The sequence below is a fragment of the Perognathus longimembris genome, chromosome 27 (genome assembly GCF_023159225.1).
Source record: "Perognathus longimembris pacificus isolate PPM17 chromosome 27, ASM2315922v1, whole genome shotgun sequence".
Taxonomy (NCBI): domain Eukaryota; kingdom Metazoa; phylum Chordata; class Mammalia; order Rodentia; family Heteromyidae; genus Perognathus; species Perognathus longimembris.
The window spans coordinates 6522269-6540087 of NC_063187.1; the positions used below are offsets into that span (position 1 = coordinate 6522269).

Below are 17819 nucleotides of genomic sequence, written 5' to 3' on the forward strand. Positions count from 1 at the left end.
AATCTTCTCATTCATGGAGCATCCAATTTTCATTCCCTTTAGCTCACCATTGGGCCTTTTGATCAGGCCCTGAATGACCACAGGAAGTTCCCTGCTCTCTATCAGATGGCCTCAAAGGACACGTCCATAGCCACTGCCATGGTCTCCTTACTGGTTTACTTCAGATGGAACTGGGTGGGGCTGTTAACCTTTCTAGATGAGAATGGCTTGTGGATTCTTCCTCTACTGAAAGAAGAGATGGACAAGAACAGAGTTTGTGTAGCCTTCGAGCTAGCAATCCAAAGCTATGGCCTATCATTTGAAAGCATATCACTGTGTAACCAGATTAACAAATCTTCAGCAAATGTCCTCATCATATACGGTGGTAAGGAAGATGCAGTATATTTCCTGGATATTATTGAACAGAATTTAATAAAAGGTAAAGTTTGTATCCTGAACTCACAGTGGGAGTCCCCCATAAGGAGAAGGTCTTTAACGCGAGGTTCATTCCATGTCCTTCTCACTTTTTCACACCATCACTCAGATGTTTCTGGATTCACAGATTTTGTCAAGGCAGTGAACCCTTCCAAATACCCACAAGACTTTTTCCTTGCTCGGCTCTGGTTTCTCTCTTTCAATTGCTCAGATTCTGAGTCTGACTGTGGCACATGGCAGAACTGTCCTCGTGATGCCTCCTTGGATTGGTTACCTGGGCACATTTTTGACATGACTATGTCTGGAGAAAGTTACAATATATACAATGCTGTGTATGCTGTGGCCCAGGCTCTCCATGAGATGCTGCTATATCAAACAGAAGTACAAACAATAGAAAACAGGAAAGAGACAGTGCCTTCCCCTGCACAGGTAAGGCCTTCTATTTCGAATGGCACGCACAATAAACACAGTCAATTCCTAGAGGACTCTCTTACCACATGACATTAAATATTTTAGTTGTGTTCCCCAAACTAAAGAAATTAAATTTCTATAAATGTCTGTGAGGTTTGCTAGACATGTGCTCTTTTGCTCTTATGGACAAGAGGCCTGTACCAAGAAAGAAATAAATTCCATGCTTCTATTCTTTCTTATAGTAACTAATAATTTCCACTTACACATAGGCAATTTTGTGAAAAGAGTATAATCACCTTTTCCTTATGAGTTTCTAAGGATGACCTGCTGAGCACAAGTGTTTCTATTTCTCATAAGTAATCTCGATTCATTCTCCTTTAGGTATTAAAACTAGAACAAGCTCAAGCTGTAACTATTGACACCCACAGAATTAGTTGTTGTGGAAAACTCTAGCCACCTGAGAATTGCTGCATTTATGCTTATTTAAATGAAATCGGTTTCTCTTGAAAAGAGGCCTTCTAGCACTTTTCTGTGTTACCAGCTTTCAGGAAAATTATTCTTATTTCATCAGTGCTTCATCAGGTGTCTGTGTTTTCTTGAATTCTGAATCAGAGATAAAAGACACTCAGGAGATTTTGTATTTCTTTTCTTGTTTTGTAATCACATGAGAGTCTTTACTGCAAGCTCAAGCCTGGGCTCACACTCATCACTGATGCATTAGGTCTAAGTCTAGAGTCCCAACCCTCTCAGGAGCTATTCTTAATTCATCTTTTCTGTCTAACCACCTGGATATAGTTCAACATAAGATGATGCATCTCTTGTAGCTGCACCCTTTTCTGAAGAACACCCAATTTCAGAATCCTGCTGGAGACCAGGTGATTTTAGAAGACAAAAGAAAATTGGAGGCAGATTATGACATTGTGAACACTTGGAATATTCCACAAGGTCTTGATCTTAAGGTGAAAATAGGACAGTTTTCTCCATTTGCTCTACATGATCACCAACTATCTTTATTTGAAGATTTGGTAGAGTGGCCCATAGAAACTACAGAGGTGAATTTTTATTTAATTGTAATGATTTTAAGAACATATAAGTAAGTCAAATGAATACCTGACTGAATGCCAGCACTGACTCCTGTAATAGTAGCTATTCAGTTCTGAGTGTTATGGTTTGAATTCAGGCCCAGCAGGAATACCTGTGAGACTCTTATCTTCATTTAACCACCACAAAAGAGGTCCTGGGTGCTGGCTGATGCTTCTAATCCTCTCTACTTGGGAGGTTGACATCCTCAGATCTCAGATTATAGGTCACTTTAGAGCCCACCAGGTAAAAAAATCTGTGAGAATCTATGTCATTAAAACACCTCAAAACTAAGCTAGAGCTGTAGATGAAGCAGCCGATCATTTATCTTGAAAACAAAATAGCTCAAGGACATTTCTTGGACACTGAGTTCAAGGTCCAGGATCAGCACCATCCTAGAAACATTCAGTTTGTTTCTAAATGTGAATTTTGAATATTGTCATAAAATACAAATTGTATGTGTCTTAGCAGGGTTCTAACACCAATGAAGTACCAAAGGAATTGCGTTATGTATTTGAAAGGTTTATTTTCTTCCCTTTTCTGGTGAATTCATTTAATGATTAGTTGAGCTGCTACTTAGATCTCTTTCATGAGAGGAATCATTGAATGAGGTAGCACATAAAGGTATTGTGGTGACAGGATGTGGAATCCATAGCAGCATTCAATTCACTGACTGGATTTATGTGTATTGATATACTACTCTAAAGAATTTGAACGACTTTGATTCCTTAGGGTAGTATATCAATACACATAAATCCAGTCAATGAATTAGTCGTTCAAATAAGGAAACTTTGGGAATGTTAGGAAAAACCTAAACAGTTTCTAACACATATCTGATGTTCCTCAGCCTGTTCTCTCTGTCTGCAGTGAGAGTTGTGGTCCTGGATTCAGGAAATCCCTTCAGGAGGGAAAGGCTGCCTGTTGCTTTGATTGTACCCCTTGCACAGAGAATGAGATGGCGAATGGGACAGGTAAGTTCACAGCAGAGGGAGAAATACAGGTTCTCTCCTAGTGCCCCACAAAACATGCAAAGGACTACAAATGTCATGTATTGGAATTGCACTCAAAGTCTTCCTTCATTCACTTAGTAGTTGAATTACAACAATGGATGATACTGCTTCTTGAAAAGAAAAAAAAATCATGGGCTCTGAATTGTGTGTAGGATTAACTTTTTCTAGTGTAATGTATGTATGTTTATTTAAATACTGAGTAATTTTAGCATATTTTCTATCATATAGAATACAAAATCCTGTTAATAATGAGGTCTCCATGTTTTGCAATATGTTTAAATTATACAGAAAACACAAATCTTTATTTCCTAGTTATCCAGAACTGTTATTAAAGCAGAGAAAATGCTCTTGTTTGGTTCTACTCTTCTGCATGGCTTGACTGTATAGCATCAAAGAATAATTATAATGTCTGTACTCTAGTGCTTTACAGGTGAGTAGGAAAAGCTATATCACAATTACAAGGAAGGACCACAGTGCTCCTATCTATATGAAACTCAGATAGAAAAAATTCAACATCTTTTAGTCTTCATTTTAAATAAGGATATTGAGTTGTGTCCAAAATGGCTGGAAAATAGTATGGAAGAATGAAGAGATATCTAAAATTATTGTTAGGACATTAGGAACGGGAGAGAAGAAAATGAATGATTTTCATAGGAACAGTTCCAACAAGAATTTAGGGCCAAGTTTATGAACATGATGAAATTATAAAAATAACACTAAATAAGCCTAGTAATACTTGGTCATTTGTAGTTGATGCTTGTAATTATCAATATGTCAGAATTGTTTTTTAGATAGGGATTTCCTAATTTCCTTTTAAGCACTGGAAAGGAACTAATGACTTTTTGTCTTCCTCACCAGACATGGAGCAGTGTGTGAAGTGTCCAGATCACCAGTATGCCAACACACAGAGAAACCAGTGCCTCCTAAGAGCTGCAAGCTTCCTGGCTTATGGGGAGCCCTTGGGGACGGTCTTGGCCTGCATGGCTCTTGGTTCATCTACTCTCACAGCAGCTGTTCTTGGGGTCTTTGTGAAACATCACAACACCCCTATTGTGAAGGCAAATAACCAGGCTCTCAGCTACATCCTGCTCCTCTCCCTCTTCTTCTGTTTCCTCTGTTCCTTGCTCTTTATTGGCCATCCTAACACAGTCACCTGCATTCTACAGCAAACCACATTTGGAGTTGCATTCACGGTCGCTGTTTCTGCTGTTTTGGCCAAAACTGTAACTGTGGTTCTGGCCTTCAAGGTCACTACTCCAGGGAGAAGGATGAGGTGGCTGCTGATGTCAGGGGCTCCTAATTTTATCATTCCAATCTGCACCCTGATCCAGGTGACTCTCTGTGGTATCTGGCTGGGAACCTCTCCTCCTTTTATTGACACAGACACACACTCTGAACATGGCCACCTCATCCTCCTGTGTAACAAGGGGTCCCTCACTGCCTTCTACTGTGTCTTGGGATTCCTGGGTTCCCTGGCCCTGGCCAGCTTCACTGTGGCTTTCCTGGCCAGGAACCTGCCTGACACCTTCAATGAAGCCAAGTTCCTGACCTTCAGCATGCTGGTGTTTTGCAGTGTGTGGCTCACTTTCCTGCCTGTCTACCACAGTGCCAAGGGCAAGGTCATGGTGGCTGTGGAGGTCTTCTCCATCTTGGCCTCCAGTATTGGGCTCCTGGGCTGCATCTTTGTCCCCAAGTGCTACATCATCTTGATAAGGCCTGATTTAAATTGTGTGCATGGCATAAGGGACAGAAAATACCCTGGGCAAAGTAAGCCATCCTAAGAGGAAATTTACATATCTTTTCAAGCTGGTTTCTTTTTCCATTAGATATTAATTTCCATAGTTTTAATCATTTCAATAAATAAGTTGCTTTTACTCATTTTTCACGTAATGGCACAGTCATCAGTTGTAGGTAGAGACAGGTCAATTTGAATTTCATTTCATATATTTTTTTTGCTTTTACTAAGCACTTTGTTCCAGTTTTCTGATGTTTCAGAGATATTTGAAGAAAAATAAAGTATATCAGCCTTTGGCACACTGTCACTCGTCAAATCCTTGATGATCAGGTGGCTGACTGAGATTTGAGGACCATGGTTCAAAGCCAGCCCCAGAAAGAAAAGACTCTGAGAAACCAACTCCAATAACCCCCCACCAAAAAGCTGGAAGTGGAGCCTTAAGCATAATTGCTTAATGATAAGGCACAGGCCTTGTGTTCCAACCCCAGGACAGGCACACACACACACACACACACACACACACATAGAATACCAGGACTTGTGGTGTGGGGGAGACGAAAGAGTTCAAGGGGAATCAGGGTAAATGAATGTACAGAGGGAAAGTGGACAAATGAATTACTAATATTCCATGCCTAAATGTGGAAATGAAACTAGCACACATGGGGGAGAAAGACGGAAGTGGTATCACGGATCAAGACACCTTGCAATCACAAGGTGACATACTGAATTGCAGTCTTTCTCTAGTGTGTGTGTGTGTGTGTGTGTGTGTGTGTGTGTTTGTGTGTGTGTATGTTTTCCAGTTCTGAGGCTCGCACTCTGGGCCTGAGTGATGTCCCTGAGCTTCTCTTGTTCAAGCCTAGTTCTCTACCACTTGAGCAACAGCACCATTTCCTGCGTTTTCTGAGGAGAATGTTTCTGCCTGGGCTGGCTTTGAACTTCATCTTCTATGTTAGCTTCCTGAGTAGCTAGGAAGACAACTGTGAGCTACTCATGCCCAGCATTTTTTTTTATGTAGTATAGCAAGATCCCGCTCCCTCCTGGGACCACCACCTTTGCCCGTCGTCGGTCAGCTGGGTGTTTTGAGATTGCCTTCCTTATGAGCCTGATTCATGTGGCAAAGCCCTGAACCAGAACTAACTGTGCTGCACCCCTCTGTATCTTATCCCTCCTCAGCAACACAGATTTGAGGCACCAAAAAAGCTATATGTTAAGTCGACTAGACTACACTTGATATAGATAGAAAATGCAAAGGAGTAGAGATTCCTTTCTCAGGTTAGTAGGACTCAACTGGGAAATTCTGGCATTTGCTGTTTTGTTGGGAACATTCCTGAGATCATTTCATTTTCCTTTATCTCTGGTCCTGGGGAAAAAAATGAAGCTGAAGGTAGTTTTGGGTGTTGTGGGGAAATTTGTTCTGCAATCTGATAGGACCTGCTTGGTCCATAATCTCTCTCTCAAATCTGCACTGAGAACCCCTGCAGCAGGCTTGGGTTTATTTTCTAGATGCTTCACTTTGACAATTTTTTTCCTTTCTGTAACTGCTTTTCCTATCTTTTTCAACTTGAATCAGGGTTTCATCATGATTTTTCCTTTTTCGCATGATAGTCCAAAATTTGCTGCACCTTAAAATTTGGTCCAGCTTAATAAGGGTGAACCACCAGTCAGGGTTTTATCAGGAAATCCCAAAGTGCCATGATAACTGGGAACAGATATTTATTGCAGAGATTCGCATAGTACTCAAGTAGGCTGGAGATGAGTGCACAGCTCTATAGAAAGGCTGCAGAGCCACAGTGAAGGACTAGAGTTACTCCAAATTTTACTAAGACCCCATTCTGTACCTTACTGACCTTAGTATAAGCCCAACCCCCACCCCTCGTTTGCCAGTAAAGACCATAAAATGCCCTGCGACAGAGAGTTCACAGAGAAACCATAAACACCAATAAGATTGACCACCAGAGAAGAAAAACAAGTTTTGGAGTTTTTCCAGAACTCCCCCACCCAGTTGTGGTTTCCAGTATGTAAATAGAAGATGCTATGATGTATGCTAATTCCCTGCCTTCCCCAAAGAATGTATAAAACAGCTGGAAGCCCTAGGCTCAGGGCCTCTTAGCATCATCAGTTTACTGAGTATTTGGAGGACTGAGCTAGCCAGAAATAAAATCCCTTTTTGCTGCTTGCATTGGTCTCTGGTGGTCTTTTTTTTGTTTTTTTTTTTTCAAATTTTTATTATCAAACTGATGTACAAAGTGGTTTCAGTTTCATACATTAGGCATTGGATACATTTCTTGTACTGTTTGTTACCTTGTCCATAATACCCTCCTCCCTGCTCCCCCTTTCCCATTCCCCCCCTGAGGTGTTCAGTTCACTTACACCAAACAGTTTTGCAAGTATTGCTTTTGTAGTTGTTTGTCTTTTTTTTTTTTACCATGTGTCTCTCAATTTTGGTATTCCCTTTCAATTTCCTAGTTCCAATAACAGTATACATGGTTTCCAATATACTCAGTAAGGTTACAGAGATAGTGTAGGTACAACCACAGGAAGGTGATAAAAGAACATCATCAATAATAGAAGCTACAGATACACATGGGACGTTGAAAGTAGTTACAACTGTGATATAACAATTGTTTCCATAACATGGAGCTCTTTTCACTAGCATCATCTTATGTGTTCATAAGGGTATAGCTATTGGGCCTTGTGATGCTGTGCTATGACTTGCCTAAACCTGTACTAATTATTCCCAATAAGGGAGACCAGAGAGTCCATTTTCTTTGGGTCAGGCTCCCTTCACTTAGTATAATTTTTTCCAAGTCCTTCCATTTCCTTACAAATGGGGCAATGTCATTCTTTCTGATAGAGGCATAAAATTCCATTGTGTATATGGACCACATTTTCCTGATCCATTCGTCTACGGAGGGGCATCTGGGTTGGTTCAAAATTTTAGCTATGGCAAATTGTGTTGTGATGAACATTGCTGTGCTGGTGGCTTTACTGTGATTGTGTTTGTGGTCTTTGGATAGAACCCCAAAAGTGGGGCTGCTGGGTCATAGGGGAGTTCTATATTTAGCCTTCTGAGGAATCTCCATACTGCTTGCCAGAGTGGCTGAACCAGTTTACATTCCCACCAACAATGAAGTAGGGATCCCTTTTGGCCACATCCCCTCCCACAATTGTTATTGTTAGTTTTCTTGATATATGACATTCTTACTGTGGTGAGATGGAATCTCAATTTGTTTTCATTTTCATTTCTTTTATGGCCAGTGATGTAGAGCACTTTTTCATATGTGTCTTGGCCATTCTCATTTCCTCATCAGAGAAGTCTCTTTGTAAGTCTTTAGCCCACTTGATGAGGGGGATATTGGTTCTTTGCGGTTTTGTTTTGGAGGAAGGTAATTTTTTTAGTTCCGCATACTTTTAAGATATGAGGCCTTTGTCCGTTGAATTGCCGGTAAATATCTTCTCCCAATCTGTGGGCTTTCTGTTTATCTTGCGAGCTATGTCCTGTGCTTTGCAGAAGCTCTGCAGTTTGATGCAGGTCCCATTTGTCCAACCTTTCTTTGATTTGTAGCCTTTCTGGGTCTTTGTTAAGGAAGTTCTGTCCTGCGCCAAGGAGCCCAAGTGTTTTTCTTCCTCCTTCCTTCAGTGTTTTCAGGGTGTCTGTTTTGATTTCGAGGTCTTTGATCCATTTGGAGTTGATTTGGGTGAAGGGTGAGATATAAGGATCTAATTTTAGTTTGTTGCATGTGTTGAACCAGCTTTGCCAGCACCATTTGTTAAAGAGGCTATCTTTCTTCCAAGCTATTGTTTTAGCTCCTTTATCAAAGAATAAGTAGGCATAGTTCTGTGGGTTCATTTCTGGGTCTGCAATTCTGTTCCATTGGTCTTCAGGTCTTTTCCGGAGCCAATTCCAAGCTGTTTTTATTGCTATAGCTTTATAATATAGCTTGAAGTTCGGTATTGTAATTCCTCCAGCACTGTTCTATCTGCTTAGCATTGTTTTTGCTACTCTGGGTCTTTTATTGTTCCATATGAATTTCTGGCTTGCTTCGTCTATTTCTTTGTAAAATGGTGTTGGGATATTAATGAGTATTGCACTGAATTTGTAGATACCCTTTGGCAATATTGCTATTTTGAGTATATTAATCCTCCCAATCCAGGAGCATGGGAGGATTTTCCATTTCCATAGTTCTGCCTTAATTGCATTTTCATGTTTTTAAAGTTCTCATCATAGAGGTCTTTCACTTCGTTGGTTAAGGTTATTCCTAGGTGTTTTATGTTTTTTTGATGCTACTGCAAAAGGAGTTGCTTTCCTGTTTTCAGCCTCGGTCTTTGGGTCGTTAGCATAGAGAAAGGCCATTGATTTTTGAGGTTTTATTTTATACCCTGCAACTTTGTCAAAGTTTTGGATCAGCTCTAGTAGCTTGGGGGTAGAGTCAATGGGGTTCTTTAGGTATAGGATCATGTCATCTGGGAAGAGAGAAAGCTTAACTTCATCTTTTCCTATTTGGATCCCCTTTACGTTTTCTCCTTGCCTAATTGCTCTGGCTAGGAATTCTAGTACTATGTTAATGAGCAGGGCAGAGAGTGGACATCCCTGCCTTGCTCCTGATTTTAAAGGGAATGGATTTAGTTTTTCACCATTTAGAGTTATGCTTGTTTTTGGGTTGTCATAAACTGCCTTGATTATATACATGAATGTTCCATGGAATCCCAGCTTTTCCAGGGCTTTTAGCATAAATGGGTGCTGTATTTATTGAACGGTTTTTCCACATCCAGTGATATAACCATGTGGTTCTTTAACTTGCTCCGTTTGACGTGGTGGATTACATTAATTGACTTGGGTATATTGAACCAACTTTGCATCCCTGGGATGAATCCAGTTTGATCGTGGTGTATGATTTTTTTGATGACTTGTTGAAGTCGATTGGCCAGAATTTTGTTGAGAATTTTTGTGTGTATGTTCATCAGGGAAATCGGTCTGTAGTCCTCTTTTCGTGATGATTCCCTGCCTGGTTTTGGGATGAGGGTTATAGTGGCTTCATAGAATGTGTCTGGTAGTGAACATTCTCTTTCAATTTCATTGAAGATTTTGAGAAATATTGGTGTGAGTTCTGTTTTGAAGGCATGTGGAATTCTGGTGTGAATCTGTCTGGGCCTGGGCTTTTCTTGGATGGGAGATCACTTATTGTCGTTTCTATTTCAATACTGGATATGGATCTGTTTAGAAGGTTTAAATCTTGATGGTTTTGTTTGGGGATATAAATTTTTTCTAGGAAATCATCCATTTCTTCCAAGTTCTCAAATTTGTTGGCATAAAGATTTGCAAAATAGTCTTATTGTGTTCTGTATTTTGTTTTTTTCTATGGTGATGTTACCCGTTCCATCTCTGATCTTGTTTATTTGAGTCTTCTGCCTTCGTTTTTTGGTCAGCTTTGCTTGGGGTCTGTCTATCTTGTTGATTTTTCAAAGAACCAACTCTTTGTTTCGTTACTTCTTTCGATGGTTTTTTGGTCTCTAATTGATTTAATTCTGATTTGATTTTAATTATTTGCTTCTGTCTATTGACTTGGGGTTTGGCTTGCTGTTCTCCTTCAAGGAAATTAAGGTGCATCCTTAAATTATTGAGTTGCTGTTTCTCCAGGTTGTTGGTATGTGCACTCAGAGATATAAATTTTCCTCTGAGTACTGCCTTTGCTGTGTGCCAAAGAGATGGTACTTTGTGTCCTCATCTTGGATGAATTCCATAAACATTTGAATTTCTGTTCTAATTTTTTCAATGACCCACTGATGGTTCAGCAGCGTGTGGTTTAGTCTTCATGAATTGTAGGATTTTCTGTGGTGGCTGTTTGAGTTGAGCTCTAATTTTATTCCATTGTGGTCTGAGACAATGCAAGGAATGGTTTTGATACTTTTGAATTTGTACAGATTTTCTTTGTGCCCTAAGATGTGATGTATTTTGGAGAATGTTCTATGTGCTGCTGAGAAGAATGTATATTCTGTTATTGCTGGGTGGAATATTCTGTAGATGTCGGTTAAGTCTAGTTGGTCTAGGCAATTGTTTAATTCTGTGGTTTCATTGTTCAGTTTATGGCGTGTTGATCTGTCCATAGGTGACAGTGGAGTGTTAAAATCCCCAACTATTAATGTGTTTGGGTCTATGAGTGTTTTTAGAGTCTGTAGAGTTTGTTTGATGAAGTTGGGTGCTCATGTATTTGGTGTGTAGATATTTAGGATGGTTATATCTTCCTGTCGGAGAGATCCCTTTATTAGTATGTAGTAAACTGTTTTGTCTCTTCTTACCTTTGTTAATTTGAAGTAAATTTTGTCTGATGCTAGGATTGCAACTCCAGCTTGCTTATGGGGACCATTTGCTTTGTAGATTTGATTCCAGCTTTTCACTTTTAGAAGATGTTTACTATTGCTGTATATATGAGTCTCTTGGAGGCAGCAGAAAGACAGATCTTGATTTTTTTTTTTTTTTGGCCAGTCCTGGGCCTTGGACTCAGGGCCTGAGCACTGTCCCTGGCTTCTTCCCGCTCAAGGCTAGCACTCTGCCACGTGAGCCACAGCGCCGCTTCTGGCCGTTTTCTGTATATGTGGTGCTGGGGAATCGAACCTAGGGCCTCGTGTATCCGAGGCAGGCACTCTTGCCACTAGGCTATATCCCCAGCCCTGGATCTTGATTTTTGATCCAAATTATGACCCTAGTTATTTGATTGGAGAATTAAGTCCATTAATGTTGAGAGTTAGGATTGAGAGATGATCGTTTGTTCCTTTCATTATCACTATCTTGTTAACAGCTGTGTCTTCCCATTTCTCGATCTGATATTCTGGTTTACTATTTAGGGTACATTTCTCTGTCTGTATTGGGATCTTGATTATTTTCCCTGTATAGTGTATCTTTGAGGCTTTTCTGTAAAGCTATTTTGGTGGAGATATATTGTTTCAGTTTTTCGTTATTGTGGAAGGTTTTTATTTGACCTTCGGCTATGAATGAGAGTTTAGTTGGGTACTGTATTCTTGGTTGGTAGTTATTTTTATTTAGGGTTTGTTATACCTCATTCCCGGCTCTCCTTGCTTTCATGATCTCTGCTGAGAAGTCGGGTAATTCTGATTGCTTTTCCTTTATATGTGATTGTTTTTTTCTCTGTAACAGCTTTAAGGATTCTTTCCTTGTACTCTACTGATCCTGTTTTGATCATAATGTGTCGGTGGTATGTCCTATTCTGGTCTGGTCGGTTTGCGGTTGTAAATGCTTCATGTATCTCTATAGGCCGATACTTCTGCTGGATATTTGGGAAGTTCTCGGCTAATATTCTGTTAAAAAGGTTGCCTATTCCATTTAACTTCTTTCTCCAGGTTTTCCTCAATACCTATTACCTTTAAATTGGGCTTCTTGATTGTGTCTTGGAGCTCCTGGAGTAATTTGTCTTGTCGATTGCATTGGGTTTGTATTGATTTTTGACCTCCATAGATGCTAGGGAATCTTCGGCTCCTGAGATTCGATCCTCTGCTTCAGCTAGTCTGGACTGTAAGCTGGCTACTTGATTTCGAATCTCTTTTCCTTCTGTCTGGTCTTCCCAGATTATTTCCATGTCATCTCTTAGGCCATGTATGGACTTCATAAAGCAGGCATGCAGGCAGGCAGGCAGACAGGAAGGAAGGAAGGAAGGAAGGAAAGCAGGAAGGAAAGAAAGAAGGAAGGAAGGGGCAATGTTAATTAGTGTTGTGGCTCAAGTCATAGGTAGACCACTAGTTTTGACATGAACAGCAAAGACACAACAACCAGGTTATGAGTGCAAGTTACACTTTAGCCGAAAGTAAAGAAGAAAGGGAGAGAGAGAGGGAGGGAGGGGGAAGGGAGGGAGGGAAGGAGGTGGGAGGGATGGTAGGAAAGAGAGAGAGAAGGTGGGAGGGAGGGATGGGGTAAAAGTAATACAGATATTTGGTAGATGCTCTACATTGGACTGGCTGCCTTTTGAGTTTTTCTCTTGTTGTTGTTGTTAGCTTTATTTATTTATTTTTTTTACTATATTTGAATCTCTCAGAAACCAACATTACTTTGCCAGTATCCAGACACTTATATCCAATAAACTCAAGAACAACTCAGAACTCCTGTTTGGGCTAGAGTGGCCACCCCATCTTCATGGACACCCGGCAGAGCCTCCTGGGCCTCATCTTTCCAGTTCAATTGTAGCTCTGGAACCCCAGGATCTTTTGTACCATTTGCGGGTACAGGTATACCATGCAAACCGCGTCACAAGTCTAGAATGCATCCTCTTTGGAAAGAATTAGAATGCAATCTTGGTTTTTCAAATGTTTTTTATTAAAGCTCCTTGTCCCGCAGCAGCCCACTGATGTTCCACAGTTCATTGTTTCAATCCACCACTTCATTTCATAAAGAAAGGAGCACAAACAATAAATGGGAAGATGTCTTTACTCAGAACTCAACAACATAAGTAATGTTCCTGCCTATTAACTTAGCTACTCAACAGATTAAAGATGTGAGGATCATGGTTCAATATCAGCTAAGTTTTGAAAGTCTATGAGATTCTCATCTGAAGTGAATCACCAGCAATCTAGAAGTGGAACTGTGGGTCAACATGGTAGAGCTCTAGCCTTGAGCAAAGGAGCTTAGGGACAGCACTCTAGCTCTGAATACAATCTGGGAACCACCAAGTTAAAAAAAGAAAGAAACAAAAGTAAGAAAATTGTCATTCAGACTAAGGCTGCTTCTTCTCTCTTGTAATTGTAACTACTCATGAGGCTGAGATCTGAGGCTCACAGTTCAAGGTCAGCCTCGGCAAGAACATCTGAGATTTTGATCTCCCATTAACCACAAAAAAACCCCAAAATCTGGAAGTGTAGTTTCTGAGTCATATGGTAGAAGGCCACCCTTGAACTGAGAAAGCTGGGTTTCAGTGTTTGGGCCATGATTCCATTTTTAAGTGCTCTCACACAAAGAAGCAAAGAAAAGAAAAACAGAAAGAATGTGGTTTATTATTGTTATTTTCAACATGCCATGTGAAATTATGCCCTTTTTGGTTCTGTCTTTATTTCCCCTGGTTTCAAACTCGTTATCATGGTAACTGATTTTAGTACCCTCAATATTGTGTATTCATGTAACTGAACTAGGGAAGGGAAAGGGAATACCAAAATGAAGAGACAAAGGATAAAATGACAAACCAATGCAACAGCAATATGTACAAAACTATATGGTAATGTGGTATATCTACATAATGGAATTTTATGCCTCCATCAGACAGAAGGCCATTGTCCCATTTGTAAGGAATTGGAAGGACTTGGAAAAAATTATACTAAGTGAAGTGAGACAGACCCAAAGAAACATGGACTCTATGGTCTCCCTCATAGGGAATAATTAGCACAGGTTTAGGCTAGTCACAGCAGAGGCTCACAAGAGCCCAATAGCTATACCCGTATGAACACATACGATGATGCTAAGTGAAATGAACTCCATGATATGGAAATGACTGTTATATCACTGTTGTAATTACTTTCAACATACGATGTTAAACCGTACCTTCTATTATTGATGACCCTCCTGTATCCCCTTCCTATGGTTGTTCATCTGTATCTTATCTGAGTACATTGGAAACGGTGTATAAAGGTATTAGCACTAGGAAACTGAAAGGGAATACCAAAATCAAGAGACACAGGGTAAAAAAGACAAACGATTACAATAGCAATACTTGCAAAAGTGTTAGTGTAAATATACTGAGCTATTCATGGGGGGAAAGGAAAAGGGTGAGAGGGAGGGGGGAATGAGGGAAGAGGTAACAAACAGTACAAGAAATCTATCTAATGTCTAATGTATGAAACTGTAACCGCTCTGTATATCCGTTTGACATTGAAAATATAAAAAACAAAAAAAAAAAAACCCTGCAAAGTATATGGTGTAAACCAACTGTACAATTTGTGGGCTGGGGAGAGAAATGGGGAGGAGGGAGGTAAAAATTCAAAAAACAAAAAACAAAAAAAAAAGAAGAAATAATTTGGCCTTCTTGAGATGGAAATCATTTATTGAATGAATAAAATAATTGAATTTACAAATACATGGAATGTGTTGTGTGAACATGATGCATAAGGAGCTAAACTTATGTCAGCTGTACACAGTCATTAGAAAGTGGTATGAAGGGCTGGGGATATAGCCTAGTGGCAAGAGTGCCTGCCTCGGATACACGAGGCCCTAGGTTCAATTCCCCAGCACCACATATACAGAAAACGGCCAGAAGCGGCGCTGTGGCTCAAGTGGCGGAGTGCTAGCCTTGAGCGGGAAGAAGCCAGGGACAGTGCTCAGGCCCTGAGTCCAAGGCCCAGGACTGGCCAAAAAAAAAAAAAAGAAAGTGGTATGAAGCCTCACGTACCATTTTGTGGGTGACGAAGTTTTCTGAACTTTTGTTTCCTCATCTATAAAGGGATCCTAATAAGATAAGCTGGGGGGGTTGGGGGCGGTCAGAATTTCAAAATCTAGTGCCAGAGACATCCCATGAGAGCAACAGAACTCTTTCTGCTCATCAGCCATAGTGCGCAGGGTTATGCAATGACTTCCTGCAGAACTGAACTCAGGAGAAAGGCTGCTGGAGGTCAGGCAGGATCTGATCTCCCACTAGAGACATGAGTCTCATGGACTTTCCTGCCTGGGCTGCCTTTGAATCCCGGTCTTCATAGCTAATTTTCTGGGCTATAAGCAATAATCATTAGTCACTTCGAATACACAGTATAGTTATTTCCTATACTGGGACTGTACAGAATAAAGAGTAATTCTGTACCATCTGATAGCCTTCAGTAAACTCGTGATTATTGCATTTCTATTAGCACAACTATTATGCTAACAAGACATAAATAAAATGTGTCTTCATTGACAGTTTCATGATGTTGTGACGCAGCTGTCATCCAGAGTCGTACACAGCCATGTTTCAATGGCTCACCCGTGTAAAACTTTCCACTTAGGAAGCAGAGGCTGGGGACAGATCAGTTCAAGGCCAGCCAGAGCAGAAACCTCATGAGGAGACCCCATCTCAACAACAGCTGTATAGGGTGGTATGTTCCTGTCATCCCAGATACAAAATGGCTAATATCTAGAGAACTATGTCTCCAGGTCAGCCTGGGTAACAACAACAACAAAACAAAATTCCACCTGGTGGTAGGAGGCTGAGATCTGATGACTGTGGTTCAAACCCAGTAAGATCAGGAAAGGCCATGAGACTCTTCTCTCCAATACACCAGCACAAAGCTGGAAGTGAATAGAATCCATGCATATGAAGCACAAAACCACAAGGGACAGAGACAAAACTCTGTGTTTGTACCCCAGAATTGAACATAAGCACACACATACACACACAAGTCTGACAAAGGGACAGGAGAAAGGAGGTCCCCATTCATCTATGGTGAGGGGCACAGCAGATGGAGTCCGGGGCAGGTCAGAGCCATGAGACACAGAAAACGTTTTGAGAGTGGGACCCTTGCTTTGGCCCCCTCTGCTTGTGAATTAAAGACCCATGCACCCTAATATCTCTGAACCAATGAACACTGAAAACATACACACAACCCCACTCCCAACTCTCTCACACAATGGTGCCCTGAAAGGATACCATCTACTCGTGCTTGCTTTTCCATTTTCTTTATTTGTTTCATGGATACAGTAAATGACACACAGGAATCGACTGTCTCACAACCTTGAGGTTTGCTTACAACCATTCAGATAAAGAAGATCAAGCTCCAGTTCTTTCCATGCTCAATTCACTCGAGATTCCTGATGGTGTGTGCACAGGATACATGTGCTCCCAAATAAGCTCAGAGTCTCCTGTGGTTCCAGAGCTCAGATCGAGTGGAATAGCTCAGAATCAGAGGCCCTGCCTCTTTTACCCACACTGAATTTGCAGTAGGCGTATCTCAAGGAACACACTTCTGTCCCGGCTTTCATTTCTGATGCTGAGAAGGGATTCCAGGAGAGAGATGGCTGACTACACAGGCAGATCAGAAAGGCCAATGAGGCTCTCCTCATTGGCCAGCCATGATCCATCAGTCTCCAGGCGATAGAATCGGTACTCCCTCTTCTCAGCAAAATACTCCATAGCAATATGGACCTTGTGGGTTGGTGTCATTTCTCTCAACGCCAGTGCCAACTTAGCCAAAATTTCTTCAATTTTCTCAGGGTCAGTATCTCCTGGGTTGCCATCATATGGACCTTTGTAGCTCTCCAGAAGGGCAGGATAGAGGCCCCTTTTCAAATGGCCTATCCTGGCTGTGAGGCTCAGGGGCTCCTCCAGGTTGGTCAAGGAGATGGGGTTGCCATAGACACTGATGAAGCTGAGCCGGGACCACTGGCTCAGGACAGGCAGGATGGCGCAGAGCTGGGCATCAGTAAGGTCACAGAGGGCCAGGGCCAGGGTCTGCATGGTGTGGGCCTGGAACCCCAGCAGGTCTCTCAAGTCCTCAGGCCTCAGAACACCAGGGACGAACGCCTGAGGAGCAGGTGCTGGAGCTGCCAGGTGTGAAGACTCCGGGACAGAAACCACTTGTCCGTCTTATACACGGAACAAATATTCAACGACAAGGTCTTAAATGGAGGCAGTGAGGGTGGGCTCTTCTTGCTCATCTTGCTTGAGGAGATGTGGGTCCGCTGTGCAGGGCTCTGTGGATCCCAGCAGGGCCAGGCACTGAATGTAGACTCAGGGATTCTGCTTCTGTTCTCTGATCCCTGGGCCCTTTGTAGTCTGAAGCCCCGCCTTCAGGAGTGCACGTCAACCAATCATAGAGCAACTTCTTGTTGGAATATCGAGCTACATCTACTTGGGTCGTCAACTTCTGGAGTAGGTCAAACCCTCCTTCCTATACTAAGTGAAGGGGTTGAGGGCGTGTTTCCCACCTGCTCTTTGAAATGTAAATTACACTGAAGCAAAAACAGCTCCTACCCTTCTTCTCTAACCCCTCCAGACATGCACATGCTACTCTCCTGTCCTGGGGCTGAGAAGAATCCCAGCCCAGCCCCAGCCCAGCGCTATAGAATCCACACATCCTACTGAACAATCTATCTCTGTATTGCTTTTTCCTCCTGCCTTGTTTCTTCATTCCTTTCTTCCATGGATCATTCGTTTCCTCCTTCCTTCCTTTTCTTTCCGTGTCCTTCCTTCCTTCCTTCCTTTTCTTAC

At 41.5% G+C, this 17819-nt stretch overlaps 1 protein-coding gene across 1 annotated transcript in view; it reads left to right on the forward strand.

Moving 5' to 3' along the window:
- The window catches only part of LOC125342806 (vomeronasal type-2 receptor 116-like), a 17957-nt gene extending 1404 nt beyond the window's left edge, over positions 1 to 16553 (forward strand). The window contains exons 2-6 of the mRNA XM_048335113.1: positions 1683 to 1877; positions 2753 to 2876; positions 3924 to 4682; positions 6256 to 6391; positions 16484 to 16553. Coding sequence (XP_048191070.1) covers positions 1683 to 1877; positions 2753 to 2876; positions 3924 to 4682; positions 6256 to 6391; positions 16484 to 16553 — 1284 coding nt within the window. The remainder of the gene's footprint in view (positions 1 to 1682; positions 1878 to 2752; positions 2877 to 3923; positions 4683 to 6255; positions 6392 to 16483) is intronic.
- The last annotated feature ends 1266 nt before the right edge of the window (positions 16554 to 17819 follow it).